We start from the raw sequence: 19,425 nt of genomic DNA on the forward strand, positions 1-19,425 counted from the left end.
AGAGGAGACCTCCACATAGCCTTTAAAGGAATTAGGAGAACCGACCAGGGCTTCTGACCTAATGTCCAATCCTCACCTTCTCGTGGTGCACCCTGTTGGGTATCTACTTGGATACTGAACGGACGAGGATGGGCTGGCAATTTGGGATTTAGCCAACCAAATTGTATTCTTATTGGTTAAACCAAAACATAGAATGATGGTACAACATGACAAAATTTCATGCCGGCTGGGGCTTTTCCCGGTTAAACAAGGCCCCCGTTGTTTTCGCCAGGGAACCAGGGCGAACAGCGAAAAGTCAGCTACTGGAACAAATCTGAAAATAAACCCCAACTCAACATCACCAGAGTTAAAGATCGGTACTCTCAATGTAAGAAGCCTGAATGGCAAAGAAATGGAGCTAGCTGAGGAATTAGATAAGTACCAGATCGACATAATAGGGATGACTGAAACAAAAAAGACCAAAACTGGTGAGATCTTTCTGAGCAATAAATACAAAATGTTATATTCAGGCAATGACAATCAAGGAAAAGAAGGAGTAGCCATAGTATTCAACAGAAAATACGAGGCTAATCTTCTTGAATGGCAGTCAGTCTCAAGTAGAATAATGTGGGCAAATATGAGAATGGGGAACTGGACAATGAGACTTATTTGTGCCTATGGCCCCACAGAAGGTTCTACTAAGGTAGAAGTGGAGGAATTTTTTGAGGCTTTAGAAAAAGCAACTGACACAATGAAAAATGAAAAGTTGGTCCTTGTTGGGGATCTAAATAGCAGAGTAGGAAATGATTGTGAGACATACAAAAATATTTTGGGAAAATTTGGAGAAAAGAGCAAAGCTAATAATAATGGCAAATATCTGTTGGATTTCTGCTCAGGACATGGACTGGTTATTACTAACACCATGTTCCAACATAAAAATGTGCCAAATTCACATGGAGAGAAGAGGCTAGGAATAAGAAAAGTCTCATTGACTATGTTATTGTTGATAGTGATGTTTTCTCCCTGGTGCAGGACACCAGAGTGTACAGAGGATTTGAAATTGGAAGTGATCACTATTTAGTCTTGAGCAGGATAAAATTGAATTTCATATTGAAAAGAATAACATGTAAGAAAGTTTTAAAGCGAATAAAAGTTGAGCAGCTCTCAGATGTGAGCTGTAGACTAAAATACACAAAGATTATTGAAGGAAAAATGAAAGAGTTTGAGAACAGGAATCAAACCTTGCAGATTCAGTGGCAAACTGAAGAAAACATTGATTGATTCTGCCAGAGAGGCATGTGGTGAGGTTGTTTGTAAGGATAAAAAAATCAGAACTCCCTGGTGGACAGAGGAGGTTAAAGAGGCAGTGAAGGAAAAGAAGAAAGCATACCAAAAGTTCCTGTTAAATAAGTCAACTTGTGCTCTTAGAGAATACAGAGACAAATGCAAGAATGCTAAACACTGTGTAAAACTAGCTAAACAAAAGTCATGGGAGGACTTTGGCAAGAATATAGAAAATAAATAGCAAGAAGGTGGCAAAATATTCTGGAGGTTGTTGAAGAAGCTTAAGAATGGAGGAAAGAGTGCTATAAAAGGAATTAGAGATGACAAAGGTGACATGAAAACGGGAGAAAAAGATATCCTTGAAGTATGGAGTAATTACTATGAAAAACTGCTAAATGAAACAAGCAGTGATGATGACAGCACAGTGGTAAAAAACATTGACCAGGCATGCAGTCAGGAATACATATCTATACTTGAAGTAGAAAAAGCCATCAAAGGCTTGAAATGTGGAGAGGCAGCAGGAGTAGATGATATTCGACCAGAAATGCTGAAGTATGGTGGTATAAGAGTCTTACAGTGGCTGCACTGCATAGTTCAGAAAGCCTGGACAGAGGGACGAATTCCCGATGATTGGAGTAGAGCTCTCATAGTACCCATATATAAAAAGGGAAATAAAACTGCATGTGAGAATTACAGAGGTATTTCCCTACTGAGTGTTCCTGGCAAGATCTATGCAAGTATACTTGAGAAACGGTTGAGAAGAATTGTGGAAGAAAAGCTTGGTGAAGAACAAGCTGGATTCAGGCCAAATAGAGGCTGTCAGGATCAGATCTTCACTTTACGACAAATAGTCGAGAAAGCATGGGAATATAACAAAGATCTGTATTTAAGTTTTGTCGATCTGGAAAAGGCATATGACAAGGTGCCAAGAGAGAAGCTATTCCATACGCTGCAGTTATATGGTGTCAATGGGACATTATATCAAGCAAATACTTAGTCTTTATTTGAGTTGTAAGTCAGCAGTTCGAATTGAAGGAAGTACAGGAAGATGGTTTAATGTTATATCTGGTGTGAGACAAGGATGTACATTATCCCCTCTGTTATTCATTATCTATATGGATCACATTATGAAGGAAAGTGGTAATAAACATGATATCAAAATTGGAGATGTTAATATCAGCTCTTTGCTTTATGTGGATGATGTTATACTTCTAAATAAATCCGCTACAAGTCTGTAAGATTCTCTGACTAAATTGAATAGCTGTTGTAATAGATATGGTATGAAGGTCAGCAATAAAAAGACAAAGACAATGAAAATAGGCAGAATCATTGAAAATGTCAACTGTGTTGTGAATGGAGAACCTGTGGAACAAGTAAAACATTTCAGCTATTTAGGCACGATTTTTACTGAAGATGGTAAATTAAATATAGAAATAGACAACAGAATCAGCAAAGCTGGTATGGTGGGAAGTCAATTGAATAAATTCATATGGAATAAGAGAGAAATTAGTTGGAACATTAAATTAGCTGTATACAAGACAGTGTTCAAACCAGTTTTAACTTATGGATCTGTGAGCTGGGTCAGAAGTAAAACACTTGACCAAAGACTAGAGACTTCAGATATGAGAGTCCTGAGAAAGATTATAGGCGTGAACAGATGGCATCAATGGCAGTATCATATTAAAAACGAGGATATTAGGAAAGAACTTGACATTGTCAGCATCCAGGAATGCGTTAGCAGAGCTAATCTCAGGTGGTATGGTCACTTAAACAGAATGGGCGAGGAAAGATTAGCAAAACAAGTGTTCTCTGCCAGGTTGGCAGGAAAACGACCGAGAGGAAGACCAAGATATAGGTGGATTTATATGGTACAAAGTGCTTTAGACGATAGAAATATAAAATCTGATAATACTGGAGTGCTGACAAGTAACAGACTGATTTGGAGGAAAATTGTAGATAGGAAATTAATAATGATGTACTTTTTTTCATGTAGTACTATTATATCCTGTACACCCCTTGAGGGTACATGGCAGGAATTTGATGATAATGATGATGATGAGAGAAAAGAAAGGGCTGAATATTGAATGGCTCATGAGTCATATTTTAAAATCTTTTCTAAAATAAGATTTCAAAATGTAGTTCCCTCAGTAATAAATTGGTTTCGTTTTATGAAAAGGAATGCCAAAGATCTGGTTTTGCTATATGTGAAAGCATGAAATGAGTTTCCATGACTAACTATGAATATGTCATGGTTCCTTTTCTTTGGGTCTCATCACCAATACAGGAGTACCTGAGAGCTTGGCCTTATCACCTACTCTTTTTCATGTACAAAAATAACCTAATCCTACCCACAGTTTTGTAGATGATAGTACTCTCCATTCATCCTACTTATGCACTCCATAGAAATTGAGATAATCTACAATCCAGCGCCCTAAACATAAATAACCTGGTCACCTACAATGTCACCAGAACAGTCTTGCCTCTATTTTCACAAAAGATATATTCATTTCACTTACCCTTAGTAATAACTCACCAGATATGATCAGGTCTCTTTCCATACCCTTACCTCTATCACTCTTTCTTGAGAGAGATATATCACATCAATGGCTCCCTCAGCATCTAGAGACTGGGTATCCTCTTTCATTCAAAATGCTATTTTACACCCAAGCAATTGTAGTGAGCTTAACATTGTGCTAATCTGAAATTTACCCATAACATTTTGGGTTGCACCTAATACTTCCCTAAACATTCTTGACACTGTCCAGAAGGAAGCAGTTTTACTCGGATGATTCCACTTACAGATTCAATTAAACCTCGATCTCACAGATACAATGTATCAGCACCATGTCTATTTTGCAGGTACAGTACTTTGTCATTGTTTCACTGAACTGGCAACATAATTCCTTTGCTTTCTATTGTACCTGTTAGCACAAGAGTAGCAGCTGCCCAGCATCCTGTCACTGGAAGTATTTTGAGCCTACAACCTGCATCTCTTAAAAAATAATAAATTTCTCATCAATAAAAAAAAAGTTCAGTATTTTAAACATGAAAGACCATCTTTCATTGTCATATTACCTATAATTTGGCATACAACATATTTTGATATACTGTGGATTTTACTAGTTCACTTGAATTAATGGAAGTGTGATGTCAGGAAAAGGTGAATGTGGAACCTAATGTGTTACATGAAAAGGCTCCGCAAACAATTATGCTCAAGTTGTCAAAGCCACACCCGCATCCTTCCGCCAGCTCACTGCAACTGATAACGGGATTCATTAGACCATGCAACTGGTCCAGATTTGATGGTCCTGACACCAGGCGATGTCCATTGCCTGATGATGAGCTGTCAACAGTGGTATACAACTAGGGCGTTGGCGCTCATTGCCTGTGGTATGCAGGGTACGCTGTACCGTTCTCTCGCTGACACTGCTTGGACCTTCGACAGTGAAACTGGATGTTGATATCGTAGAAATATTGTGCCACTGCCTACGTTTGACCCCGATCATCAATGGTGTGTGCTCGGCCACCACTTGCTCCCTGGTACGTCCGTTGATTGTACGAGTATACTCTGGGGTAGATCCTTGATACGATTGCCCTCGAACACCCTAGGGTTCTTACCATTTGGGCAATAGAACGACCCATCTGTGTTGCACAGATAATATGTCCACGATCAACGCTAAGATCGCTACATTTACCCATGTTCGTCGATTACGATACACTATTGGAAAGTGCTGATGGCTGCCTTTTTACTGTCTGTATTCAGTTTAGGTACATTTTACTCTGCGTGAAGGATGCCAGTGTCAACTTCCCATCACTCCTATCTCTAATGTGTTGTCCATTGTGTGTATGTGTATATATTATATATAAATTGACCTAACAACTTGCACAATTTCATATGACTATGATATTTAGGGATAAAGATTACAAAATGAGGCAGCTATCTGTCATAATCTCTCCCTAGTGCCTTGTAAATTTTCCTGCAGACAAAAAGCTCCGTTACTGATGAGGGCTAAGGTTAGAAATTCCAAGTTGTCCTCCAATTTCCAAATATAGGTCAGGACTAAAAAAGCCTCCATTTGGGAATATAAAATCATTAGATGATTTATTTATTTTCATCTTAAAAATCCGGCAAAAATTACTGCAAGGGATATTAATTTTGTAGTATTGTTTTAAAAAATTATTTAGGTATGAAATTTAGAGTGTATTACTGACCATCCCACAAATGTAATTTTCTCTTAGTATGGGATGCTGGCTGGTTGAACATGATCATCAGAAGAAAGATTTTTCAGGAAGGAAAAATATAGGTATTACTTCTTCCACCATGAATTAACATTTACCTCAAGAAGTAATATTTATTAAATTAAATATACTGCCAAATATTTCAGTTTGAAACTAACAAATTATCATTTGTCTGAACAACATTTTTTACAAGGTAGAATGCAAACAATTGAATTATTCAAAATAGTATGAGCCGTGTGATGTTATATCGCTAATAGTGTTATGCTTCACTGAAGAAAAGGTTAATCATAAAAGCGATTATAAAATATTACATAATTTATGTTATCATCCAAAAAAAAAATCAGTTTATGATATAATATGATATCGAACAGACCAGAAAAAAAAATCAGCTAAAGCCTTTTTATTCAGGTATATAGTCAGTAGGGGAGCCTGTGTAGCTCAGTGGATGTGGCGTTTGCCAAACACGGCGCTTGGCCGCACGAAGGAAGACTTGGTTTCGAGTCTAATCGGCAACTAGAGGAAATTTTTCTAAGCCTTTTTTCGACCGGTTCCCGAGTTAGTCGATCTCTGGCACGGGCAAGCGGGTTTTTCCTCCAGGAAACTCGGGTTTTTCGTCCTGTAAACTCAAGAAAATCGACCGTAGAACCGACATTATTTCAGATATTAAATATATTGTGTAAGGGTTAGGGACCACGAGATGGTGGCACATTTGCGCCGTCTCTCTTCACTGTGTAACGCTTAATTAGTGATAGGCTTGGGCCATCTATCTCTGATTGGTACCAGTGGAGATTGAACTGCCCACTCAGTCTCCAAAAGTTAGATAGGGCTAAATGGCCTCGCCTACTCCCCGTATACGAGAATAAAAATGCGTTAGCTGATATAGCCAGTAGGCGAGGCCGTTTTAGCCCTATCTAATTTGGAGACTGAGTGGGCAGTTCAGTCTCCACTGATACCAAATCAGAGATAGCTGGTCCAAGGCTATCACTAATTAAGCAGCACACAGTGAAGACAGACGGCTCAACAAGTGCCACCTAACACTCGTATTTAATTTCTGAAATAATGTAAGTTCTACGATCGATTTTCTTGAGTATACGGGACGAAAAACCCCCGCTTGCCCGTACCAGAGATCGTCTAACTCGTGAACCGGTCTAGAAAAGGCTTAGAAAAATTTCTTCTAGTCGCCAACTAGATTCGAAACTAAGATGTCTTCCTTCGTGCGGTCAAGCGCTGTGGCATGCAAACATCACATCCGCTGAGCTAGGTATAATATAATATAATACAATACCGAACAGATCATTAGATAGATGTAGTATCCAGAGGTTTCTTAGGATCAATCTTTGCAAATATCACTATTGGCCTTAATTAAAAAAAGTGTCATCTGGATTAAACTTTCCCATATTTTTGACACGGATGAGCAGTCATTCCGATTCAAGTTAGGTTGGTGAAGTAAGGCCTCGGTACCCTTCGAATAGGCGTTTGAATTTATACCGACATCTGTGTAGAAGGCAAGTTTTAGATCAGATCAGAGAATGTCGTGGTCTGCCTCAATTCCATGTTGCACCAATCCAGACTTATCTGATGATAGTTTGTTAGTTTCAGACTGAAATATTTCGCAGTATATTAAATAAATAGTACTTCTTGTATTTACATGTAAATAATTCATGATAAATCCATGGCACAAGTTTCCCTCAAAACTTTACCTCAATATCAAGCAGGTTCCTTAAAATATTTCGTTTAAAAATCAGAATCAGGCTTTGCCGCTATTTTCCGATAGAGAATATCAGCCAGCCTTCTAGGCACATAATTTTATAACAAAATTTTGTGCCTAGAAAACAATTTCAGTTTTTTAAGGAATTTTTAATGAAAGGTACAAATTAAAAGGTTTCAAATATTACTGAAAAACTGGAGGAGTAGGCCATACCAGTAAGTCGCTTAACATACTTAAAGTAATTTTTAATCCCATCTGCCCCCAAGTGTCTGAAGTCCGAAGGAAAAAATTTCGATCGGCTCTAAAATATGTCAGTTCGCTTCTCCAGTAAAGCTGACATTTGCCATTGCTGGGAAAAGAACAGAAGACGTATCTTCTTAAGGTTCTCAGGGAATTTCTATTATTTTTTAAAGGTAACAATAGAACAATGACATCAGTAAACACAACAACTTTTTTTCTGAATAGGACAGTACTAAAGACTCATACTCATTGTGTGCATTTGTATGTAGGATACAGGTCTGTTTTGCGTGATGTGATGTATTATTATTATTATTATTATTATTATTATTATTATTATTATTATTATTATTATTTGACGCCTCTAGGGAGTCCAAAGACTCATCGAGGGAGGGCGCTTGCTCTACAACTCTGTTTCCACCACTCAATCCACCAACTGACCGCAACAACACCAACGCTATCAACCTCCGACCACCACCACCATTTCCAGACAATCACAGACATCAATGCCTATGGCGAGATTTGAAACCTCAGCCCTTTGGCTGGAAGTGGATCTGTTACCACTCGGCCAGTCAGGCACATAGGTTATTACTGACATATTGTTTGAAAGATTAACCAATAGATTCCCATCCATCCATTTCTCATTCGTCCAAGACAGGTTGAGTCTCCTGATTAGGGACATTAAAGCAGAAATTAAACTTTACCAGTCTTGAACTTATTCTTAATAATAATAAAATAATGGCAGAGATTAATAGCTTGGAGAATTTAGGAAGTATTGAACACCTAGTTGTTCATTCTCAGAAAAGTTTTAGAAAAGTATACTTACTATTTGGGATGGATTCCTAAAAGAAAAAAAGAAAGAATATTATATCTTAGAGAATATCAGTCATAAAATAATTCTTCATTGTAACAATTTTTTTTTAAATTTAAAATAAAATTTTACCTATAAGTAATTTCGACCTTTAAGAAGTTGACAATTTATTTTTGTAGTTAAGAAGTTATTCAGTCTAGATGAAAATATTAAAATATATTTAATTGAAATGTTCATCAGAAATTTTCTCTTCAGATTTCAGAAAGATAAGAATTATGAAACTGGTCATTCAGCATATTGTAGACATTCAAAGCTACTACATGATCAGTTTCGAAGCAAAGTTAATGCATGGAGTTAAGAACAAACTCCAGAAAATAAAAAAAGAATTGTATACAAGAAAAATAAAAAAATCTGCTAATGTCTTTTATCCCCAAAGGAGCCGGCGACGTCATTTAGACCTAACTTTTGGGAAATAGGAGCAGGAAGCCAACTCCACCCCTAGTCAATTACCGATACTTGGTCCAGGACTATCAGTGATTTTAATTAGCATCCAGGGAAGTTATACTGTATATATATATATATATATATATATATATATATATATATATATATATATATATATATATATATATATATCAGTATGTTTCAAGTCACGATAACTAATTCATAGTTTTCTTTTGCATAAGGCACATCATGCATCTGTGCTTAACTTGAAGTTAATTATATTTATGTGCTGCGATATGAAACCAAAACACGCTATTAGTGCGTGTTTTGGTTTTGTTTGCGAGTTTGCCATTGAAAATTCGCACTCATGGTGCGATTTTTCAATGCCCTTGACATTTCGGTTCAGCAAATGTGTAGTACCCACTCGAAAGACTATACAAGTGGTTTTTTTTTGTTTCATGTAAAAAAAATGTACTGGACGATTAATCGAAACGATGATATTACGCTGAGCAGTGTTTGATCTATAAATCAGCTCTTGGTGATTAAAGAGTTTGGTTTGTCATCACAATGCATGAATATGATCAGATAAAAGTACAGATGTGTAATGAGCGGTAAAGAAACGCGAACAATGAATTAGATGTCACAATTCATTGAAAATAAAATTTCAATTAAAAATATTGAATGTTTGTGATATCTGTATACGTCTGTTGGGTTAAGAAATCTACTTGTTTATTCATCTGTTGTTGCTAATTTTTAACTAATATCCTCAGTTCTTAAGTAATTCTCTAAAGAAAATAATCTGGTTTTGGTAGTCCATCGAAAGGAATTAAAATAATAATTTTTTTCAATATTTTTTATTTCATTTTATTTTTATTTCGAAAAAAAAAAGAAAAAAAAACATTAATTAATTGAAAGATGCTTTATCTTGCCTTTTATTATTATTATTAAGAATGACTTCCAAGGAGTCACGGGCTCACGAGGGATATGCGCAACATCGCTATATTTTTGTTTTCTTTCTTTTTTGTTCAACTACTGCTGTATTTTTCCTCACCTCAAATCTGGATCCTGGATTATTATAGATTTATTTCATATATACCTAATATTTATACGAAGTACATGTGGTAAGTGTATGGATCGAAGAAGAGTTCTTATTCGGTAGTGCCGTAGCGCAAACAGAAGGATGACGGGACATTGTGTCCTCGATTCTTGAGATGATGATGATGATGACGATCAGAAGATTCTTTATAGTTTTTAATTGAAGATGAGTTAGCCGATCTCTTCAGGCAGTAGGGTTCTATCCAGGAAAAAATTCGGTTTTTAATTTCGCATACAAGCAAATCGACCGGAGAATATCCATAATGTACAGAAAAAAAATACAATTAGTAGGCGGTAAATGTTGGTGATGATTCAGTTCTGATACTCCTGTAGACGAATGCTAGGAGTATCGGAAACAAAGGGATAGAGTTTGTTGCCTTAGTCAATATGCTGCGACCTCAGATTGTACGTATTAGTGAGGACTATCAGAATCAGACCTACTAACTAGTATCGAGAGTCAAGCTACAGTATTTTTAGAAAAGATAGAGAGGACAGGAGAGGGCCTGCTGCTAATGATATTGGATGACTTGAATCCAGTTAGAGTTGAGACTTATGACTGTAGTAATACCACTACTAACAATATTTCATGTAATGTGGCAATGAGTTTGAAGCCATCTGGTTGGAGGCGGAATCTAACAAGACTACTTACATAGTGGGGTGTTGTTACAGACCTGGTGGATCCGTTGCTAGTGATGAAGAAATGCATCACCAAATAAAAAAAGAGGAGCACGAAAAGAGTAATTATAATTGGAGACTTTGCCCAAATATTTATTGGATAGCAGTAGAATCTCATGAGAAGAATGGTGCATTTATTGACCTATTGCGGGACAATTTCCTCAAGCAGCATGTGACAGGAGGAACCTCGGGGGAAAAGAGTGATAGATTTCATTATATTGTCATAGGGAATTTCAGTTACAGACATAACTATTCTGTCTCCGGTTGGTTATCATGCGGTAATCAATTTGGAAGTGATTAAGTTTATGAATGTTCCATTCAGAAAAGGTTAAATGCCGAACTAAAAAGCAGGAAATTGTGACCGACTGAGAAGTATCTGAGTTCAGTGGAATGGGATCGGTTGCTGGATGGAAAGAATATCAAGAGTATGCATGGGAAGCATTTAAACAACACATGAATGATGCGATATCGGAGTGTGTCCCGAGAGTTCGAAGAATAAATAGAGTAGGAGTCAAATGGATGTGTAATCTTATTAAGCAAGATATTTGTAAGAAAAGGACGATGGAAGGAACACCGTGTGCATAAAGATGACGTCCGTTATGAACGTTATAAGCAGCAGGCTAGAATAGTCACAACTGCTGTACAGAAAGCAAAGTCTGAGTATCAAAAGAAACTGGCTCTGCATGCTAAAGACAATCCACAAGTATTCTATCGATATGCTGCAAGTGAAAAAAAGAATGAATATGAAAGAATAACTGTTCTAAATCCTGATGGCCTGAGGGTTACAGTTGAAGAAGGGGGTTGTTCAGTTACTGAGTGCCCATTTTGTTAAAAGCTATCAACCTGGTGTACGCAACATTGAACGCACTGCTACCTCTTCACTAGATCTTTGCATTGAACTCACTGCTACCTCTTCGTCACGCTTTATAACACAATGACGGCTGAAATGGATAAGGGTAATGGGTTTACAGAGATCCTCCTGGACCATGTTAAGGCCTTTGACAGGATACCACGTGGAATTCTGATTAGTAAACTGCAGCATATGGGGATGAATATAGGGTTGGTGAGATGGATAGGAGGGTGGTCGATGGAGAGATATCAGAGAGTGGTTTAATCAGGAGTAGAGTCCAAAAAACGGCCTGTGACTTGTAGTATGCCTCAGGGGTCTGTTCTTGGACCACTACTGTTTAACTTGTTCATTAACGACATAGGAAAGGATCTGAGAGGAACTGTTCATTTTTTTGTTGATGATGCAAAGTTGGGTAAAGCAATAGTGAATGCATAGGATGTCAAACTTTTGCAGTATGATTTGGATAGTTTGGAGGGCTGGGCTAAGGAGAATGGATGTCAATTTAATGTGGCAAAATGCAAAGTTATGCAATTTGTGGTGAAAAGATTAGTAACAGTATACCACATTGGTGGAACTGTACTCCAGGAGATTGACGAGGGCAGGGATTTGGGAGTATTGGTGGATAAGGAGTTGAAGTTTAGGGGGCACATCGCAAACGTGGCTAAATCAGCTCATCAAAGCACTTAGTTGCAGAACAATACTTTAACAAGTAGAGACAAACAGGTTATTATTCCTCTGTATCAAGCCTTGATAAGATCTCATCTAGATTTCTCTGCCCAGATATGGGCGCCAGGGTTTCTTCTTGATGGGGACGAGGATCCAGAGAAGAGTGACCAAGATGATAGCAGATTTATTAAATGAACCTTATGAGAACAGGTTGAAGATTTGTGGGTTGCAGAAATTGGCTGATAGGCAGAAAAGGGGCGATATGATTGAGACATTCAAATTATTGAAGGGTTTCTATAAGATTAATTCAGAAGATATTTTTGAGAATGGGACTGGTGGTGGGAGGACTAGGGACCATCCATGGAAACTGGGTAAGTGTGAGGTTAGCAAGGGTGTTAGAGTTAGGTTATTTACTTGGAGAGTGGTGAATGAGTGGAATAAGCTGTCAGAGTCTGTTGTTGGTGCCATGACTGTAAATGAGTTCAAGGCGAGGTATGATAGATACTGTGTGAATGTCGGATAGTTGTTCTTGACATGATGTTAGGGCCTCCCTCGATGAGTCTATGGACTACTTGGAGTTGCCCGTTCTAATAATAATAATAATTTTTTTTTTAAACATTTTATTATGTCTCAGTATAAATTACATACAGTAATAATATTTACAATATTTACAATAAGGTTTATTTTATATAAACGACTTATTTATTTTTACAATGAAAATGATAAGGTTTACTATCACACAGAGTATCTGCACACACACAATGAAAAACATATTCTCTTTTCTGTACAGTACGAAAATTCGATATACAAAATGCAGAGTACATTTTATAAATATGAATATACATTTAAAAAAAAAAAAAAATCAGTAACGCCTTTTTATTCCCGTATACGGGAGTAGGCGAGGCCATTTAGCCCTATCTAACTTTTGGAGGCTGAGTGGGCAGTTCAATCTCCACTGGTACCAATCGGAGAAAGATGGCCCAAGGCTATCACTAATTAAGCGGTACACAGTGAAGAGAGATGGCTCAAATGTGCCGCCATCTCGTGGTCCCTAACCCTAACACAATATATTTAATGTCTGAAAATAATGTGGGTTCTACGGTCCATTTTCTTGAGTTTACGGGACGAAAAACCCGAGTTTCCGGGAGGAAAAACCCGCTTGCCCGTGCCAGAGATCGACTAACTCGGGAACCGGTCGAAAAAAGGCTTAGAAAAATTTTCTCTAGTCGGCGACTAGATTTGAACCACCAAACCCTTTCTTCGTGCGGTCAAGCGCTGTAGAATGCAAACGCCGCTTCTACTGAGCTACACAGGCTCCCTACAATTTTTAAACTAGCTAAATTTGGATTGGCACCAATGTGCACACAATTTACGATACAATGCAGTAATGCAACATACACACACAATTCAATAATAATAATAATAATTTATTATTATTATTATTTTTTTTTTTTTACATTTTATTATGTCTCAGTATAAGTTACATACAATAATAATATTTACAGAATTACAATAAGGATTGTACAGAATTTTTTTTTTTTTTTTTTTTTTTAATGTCTCAGATGAATTGCATACATAGTTGCTGTAGTAATTATATGTATATAATATTTATAACGCATTACAGGTGTGTATAACAGATACTTGCAAGTTAGTAATTTTCTTCCTCGAAGCTTAGCAGAGCTTATCTGAGGAAGATAATAGATGACAGAGGGTGATGGTTTCATGGTTGTGTTCCTATAGTGGTCACAAGCCAGGTGTTGATTTTACTGTTTGTTGGTACGTGCTTGAAAGACTTCGACTGCTATTACAGTTTAACTTTTTTTTTTTTTTTTGTGCAAATAGGGTTGGATTTAGACATGGTGTGTTTGTTTCTTTGTGTTCTTGTAGTGATAATTTTTTGAGAGGGGGGTTGTCGTAGGTTTGTGTGTGTGTGTATGTGTGGTGGGGGAGAGAGAAACAGGAATTGCTCTAATTTTCATTCTCGCTATAATATTTATATAGTGCCTGTTTCATCTCTCTGTATGTTCCTAGGTTTCTGTTGTCGAACGGCAGTTTGTTTATCATGTCAGGTACGTAGAAGTTTCGGGTGGCTTTGCCGTAATGATTGTTGTACTTATATGTTATGTAGTTTGTTGACTGTGGTCTTGTTATTTGATATGTTGTTCTGGTTACTCTATATGTTGGGCTGTAGTAGTGTTTTAACATGACTGTGTAGTGGCGTAAGTGTTTCACCTTAAATATTTTGTGTTTTGTCCATGCTTCCTGCATAAGAGTGGGTTGTTCCCAGAATATCAGTTTTATCATTTTATCTTGCAACCATTGTAGCCTGTTAAGTCTGTAGTCTGCGCAGAATGCGTATGATGTGATTGCATATCTTAAAATGTTTTCACATAATGCTTTATAGATTAGTATTTTTATGTGGGTTGGGGCAATGTCTTTTAATCTGTATAGTTTGCTTGCTATTATCCTAAGCTTGGTATGTAGGTAGTTTGTATGGCTATTCCAACTTTGATCTGCATCAAAGTGAAGTCCAAGGTAGTGTGTTGTTTTCACCTGTGTGATGGTTGTGATTTTAGGTTCTGCACTTTGTGTATAGGAGGATGAATGTTTGATAGTGAGATATTTAGTTTCTATGGGCACGGTTTGGGGTTTTTGAATATCATTAGCTTTGTTTTTCCAGGGTTTATATATATTCCGTTTTCGGTTAACCAGTTAGTGATTTGATTGATGTCGTGTTGCATATTTTCGTAAGCGATTTTTGCAGTGTTGTGAATGGATACTATGGCAGTGTCGTCTGCATACTGGAAGATTTTACTTTTTAGGGGGAGTTGGCTTATGTCGTGTGTGTATATGTTAAATAGAATGGGAGATAGGACAGCTCCTTGCGGTACTCCGCAGGTTACATGTACCTCTTTGCTGTGTGCTGATCCTATACGTGTGATATGCTTTCTGTTTTTCGTGTATGCTTTAAACCACTGGAGTAGGCGACCTCCAATTCCGATATGGGTAAGTTTCGTTAACAAGGTTTTATGTGTTAGTGTGTCAAATGCTTTTGTTAGGTCAATGAATACCACTAATGTTATTCTGTTTTTATCCAATGCAGCGTTTATTAGATCTGTGAAATCTTCCAGGAGTGTTGCTGTTCCTTTATTTTTTTGAAAGCCATATTGTGTTTTGGGTATGATTTGAAATTTTTCAACGTATGTGGAGAGTTTCTGATGTACAATGCGCTCCATGATTTGGTTGATTACAGGCAGCGTGGCGATAGGTCTGTAATTACTTATTATGTTTCTTTTTCCCTGTTTGTGTATGGGTGTGATTAAGGCAGTCTTCAGTGTTTCAGGTATGTGTCCCGTTTCGAAGATTTTATTTAACAGTTTTTGTATAACTGGAAGTAGGTCGGTTGAGTGTTTCTTGATGTCTTTTGGTCTGATTCCGTCTATCCCCGGTCCTTTGTTAGGATTAATTTGTTGAATTGCCAGTGATAGTTCTTCTTTTGTTACTGTGGGGAACCACATCAACTGGGTTGCTCGTGGACCTAGTGGAGAATGTTCGTTTGTGTGAGGAAAGGTTATTTCTTGTAGCTTTTGGACAGAGTTCACGAAGTGCTGATTAAAGTTGTTTGCCAACTGTTTGAGGGATTTAGGTAGCAGGCAAAGCTGTGTTTTATTGTTTCTGTGGCAGTGGTTCTGTGTATTTTCTTTTCTTCTTTAATAATACCGATAGAATGTTTTTCAATTCTTCTGTGATAGTTGAACTAATTGAAACAAGAACCAGTTTAATACATGTTAACGATCCCTGAAATGAATTCTTGTTCTATAAAATATGGAAACTGTATTTTAAATCGTTATTGATATGGTTGCCAGAATTTTAGCTATCTATTTACTGTTTAATTAATATGGACAGAAAATATTCTTGATCATATTCATGAGTATATTGTTACTTGTCTTTAACTGAAGGAATTCGCGAGTATATTACATGATGCTGTTCGTTGAATTTTTGTATACTTTCGGCTGTTTATATTTGTATAAACTATGGAAATATAATTCACATAATAGGTTCCAAATTATTACCAAAAAAGTCTCTTTTTGTTCTTGTTTAACAACATTGCGTAATATACAATTAAAGCCCAAGATGTTTATTATTATTATTATTATTATTATTATTATTATTATTATTATTATTATTATTATTATTTTAATAAGGGATGTTCCCACAGTCAAGTGTTGCCACTATGGGCGCTTCCTTCTTCGAGCTTCGGCTATTAAAAATAATAATTTAAAAAAGGACCAATTTCGTCCTCCCCGTTCCCAAATCAGAACCGAAGCCTATTAATCCGGTTCTTGTCCAACAGTTTAACTCTGAACTTAGGGAAACTGTTAATTGATTGAGTAGTGGGCAAGCAAGGCATGAAACAATCAAACTTACGAATGATTATTATTTCTTAAATCATAACAAGACATTAGATAAGAACAAACACACTTTATATATTTGCACAATTACTTCCTTGGCAGGCACTTTGTACTTTAAAACATCATTCAAAGCAAAGAAACAGTCGGCATGCATTCGACAAAAGGAAACGTGACGAAGCTTCGTTAGAATTTTTTGTGACAGTTCGTTTTATTTCAGTGAGTTTAATGAGGAACTTCTGGTGCAGAATTAGGAAAGGAACTGAAACGAAGTGACTCAGGAATCTGATGAGAACAATGTGGAATGCGCATCAGGAGCAGAAATTCAGAAAGGTTCATAACAGTTTGCAACAACACGATAGATTCCGTTTGCCCCCCCCCCCCCCCACCTCCTCCACACACAGAGTACATGAGTACCATCGCAACACGTACATCATACTTCAAGTATGTTGAACGTGTTTCATCACCATGGGAACAGCACTGGATGGGTGCAATTTTTCAAACTACTGGAAGGCGTAAAAGAGATATAAAGTGATCAGATTAGATCAAAAGTGACCAATTTTGTACTCAATCTTTATTCTCTTAAATTTAATTAGAAAATACAGAATATCAGAACAATTTGGAGACCTGTGTTATATAAATAAAAACAAATCTCAGTTTTAATCCTCAGCTAAAGAATAGTTTTATAGAATAGATTTCATATTACACGACATGTAATGACAACGATTTATACAATTGATTCAAAATATCGCATAAAGACAAATATGTTATCAACAGTATGATTGAAAGGGAAAATTATTAATTAAGTACATGGCAATAATGTACTGTATATTATAATAAGCTTTGAATAACAATTCATTATAATACACACGTTATTTAAATGTCATTTGAAATTACTGATGTGAAACTTCAATATCAATCCATTAAAACAAAAGCGATGAAAACGGCAAATAATTTAAGTGCAGATGCGCAAATTTGTTCATATGAATGAAGATAATTAGGCTTCAAACGTGTTGTGCAGATTCGTTGAAAAACGACTTCAAATATAGATTAACAACCCTTAATACGGTTTGTAGAAAGGATAGTCATGATGTGCTTTGATTCTAAAAATGTATAAGAAATCCTAATTAATAACAATAGTTTGAGACGCAGACAAAAATAATTAACGTAATAGTTTACATTTTTACATCAAGCAGAAAAAAAAGTTATGCAATTTGCATCTCCCTGGTAAATTAGGCTGGCTTTTGTGTCACTTTGTGTGTGTGTGTGTGTGTGTGCTTTCAGCTTCTAACAGTCGCTAAATCTAGATATGAACAGACTTGTATGTCTAAACCAAGTATTCAAATAGTTTTAACCGCTACAGACGATTCTTTAATAGTCGTATAAAAGCTGATTTATAATGTATGCGAGAAGGGAGCAGAATTATCAAAAAAAAGACAGGATTATCATCTTTATAATCATCATCACAGATTTTTCGTAGGTCATTATCATGAGTTCGTAATAGGTTATCATTATAGGTTTTTCCAATTATTGCTGAGGAGAATTCCAAATGAGCACACAGCCATCTTATTCGTTCTCACATACCTCATAAAGCAGCCGTGATATAACTGATAGCCAATATAGGTATCATTATGGTACTCAAATGTACATTTCGGTACTAGAAGGATATGCATGATACGTAAACCAACTTAGTAATACAACTTAATTTTAACTAAATTAGCTGGCATTGCAAAATATGATTATTGGTTTATCCATATAAAAATATATTTAAACAATAGAGAGCAGCCATAGTAACAAGGTAATAAAGTAGTGTCATATTAGCCATCACATTGTAACAAATATTTTTATGCACCACATAAAGCCAATCTGATCTATTCGTTGCATACCGAGAATGCCAAGTGAAACACTCTTTATGAAATCTCGAAACAGAGGTCAGACGGCTAATAACTATTCTGTGTAATTATGTAAATTATTCCGCTTTACGTTTGTACTCCGAATGAAATTAGTGGAACAGTAGAACACCACACACACACACACACACACACACACACACACAGCAGGGGCGAATTCTCCATGCTTGCTATGCTTGCTTTGCAAGCTCATTAATTGAGAAAGAAGTAATATGTAATAAATGCGTGCATTTATAAGCATTCCATTTAGACTTTTATTTTTGTAGACAGAAGACGTCTTAAGCTTGCGCGGTAATAATTGTGCTTTGCGTTGTGTATCGAAGGCCGATCCTGCTCGCCTAGTCAAAGCTACCTTGGCTTGCTCTGTTGTTGGAGCTTCCAAGTCCTCGCAGCAGCACTGTGATTTCATGCGCGCGCATAGCCATTTCACGTCGTCTCACTCTGTTGCTTAAACACAGGCCATACGCAGTCAATGTAGCTCTAGCCAATGAGCTTCAGCCAGCCTTTACAAGTGTGCGTGTTGCTTGGGAAAATTAAGTTACTTTTTATGACGATGTTATTGACCAGTTCATAAAGAAGAACCGAAGAGTTCTTCTTTATGAACTGGTCAATAACATCAGTGGTCAATAATGATCAGTAATTCATTATTCCGCTAATCAGACTTAAATCACTCATTCCCTGAATGATAACAAGAGCAAGCGTGCATTTCATGACCAGCATTTGCCCCTGCTGGTTTCTCAAAAGGTTTAATCAGTGGAAAAATAACCCACTTTGCTTGCCTAACTGTGGTCCTAAGACAGTCTTCAAGAGCGAGATCGCCGGCTTCTGAATACTCGTTTACGGACTAACAGAATTTTCTGCGCGCAGCACTTGACCGAAGTATTTAAAGAAGGCTGTTCCCGACCCATATCTCACCAAATTATGCGCAGGGAATTGAAGAGGATCAGTATTGAAGGTCCAACAAAATAGATTTCCCTTACTTAAATTTAGCATACTCATTCAGGCACAGAACTAATCAATTTAACCACTAAAAATATAATTTTACACTGAGTTGGGTTTAAAAAAAGAATTAAAATGAATTTTTTTTTGGAACACGCACGTTATTTTTATGAACGTAT

The 19,425-nt window shown here is 36.7% G+C and overlaps 1 protein-coding gene across 2 annotated transcripts in view; it reads right to left on the reverse strand.

The window, feature by feature from the left end:
* LOC150104636 (uncharacterized) overlaps positions 1–19,425 on the reverse strand; it is a 65,540-nt gene that overhangs the window by 1,567 nt on the left and 44,548 nt on the right. For both annotated transcript variants that reach the window (XM_090395834.1, XM_090395833.1), the window contains exon 8: positions 8,274–8,289. In XM_090395834.1, the coding sequence (XP_090251960.1) occupies positions 8,274–8,289 (16 nt within the window). The remainder of the gene's footprint in view (positions 1–8,273; positions 8,290–19,425) is intronic.

The sequence above is a fragment of the Typopeltis vanoorti genome, chromosome 7 (genome assembly GCF_054136105.1).
Source record: "Typopeltis vanoorti isolate ZY-2024b chromosome 7, IOZ_Tvanoo_1.0, whole genome shotgun sequence".
NCBI classification, from domain to species: domain Eukaryota; kingdom Metazoa; phylum Arthropoda; class Arachnida; order Uropygi; family Thelyphonidae; genus Typopeltis; species Typopeltis vanoorti.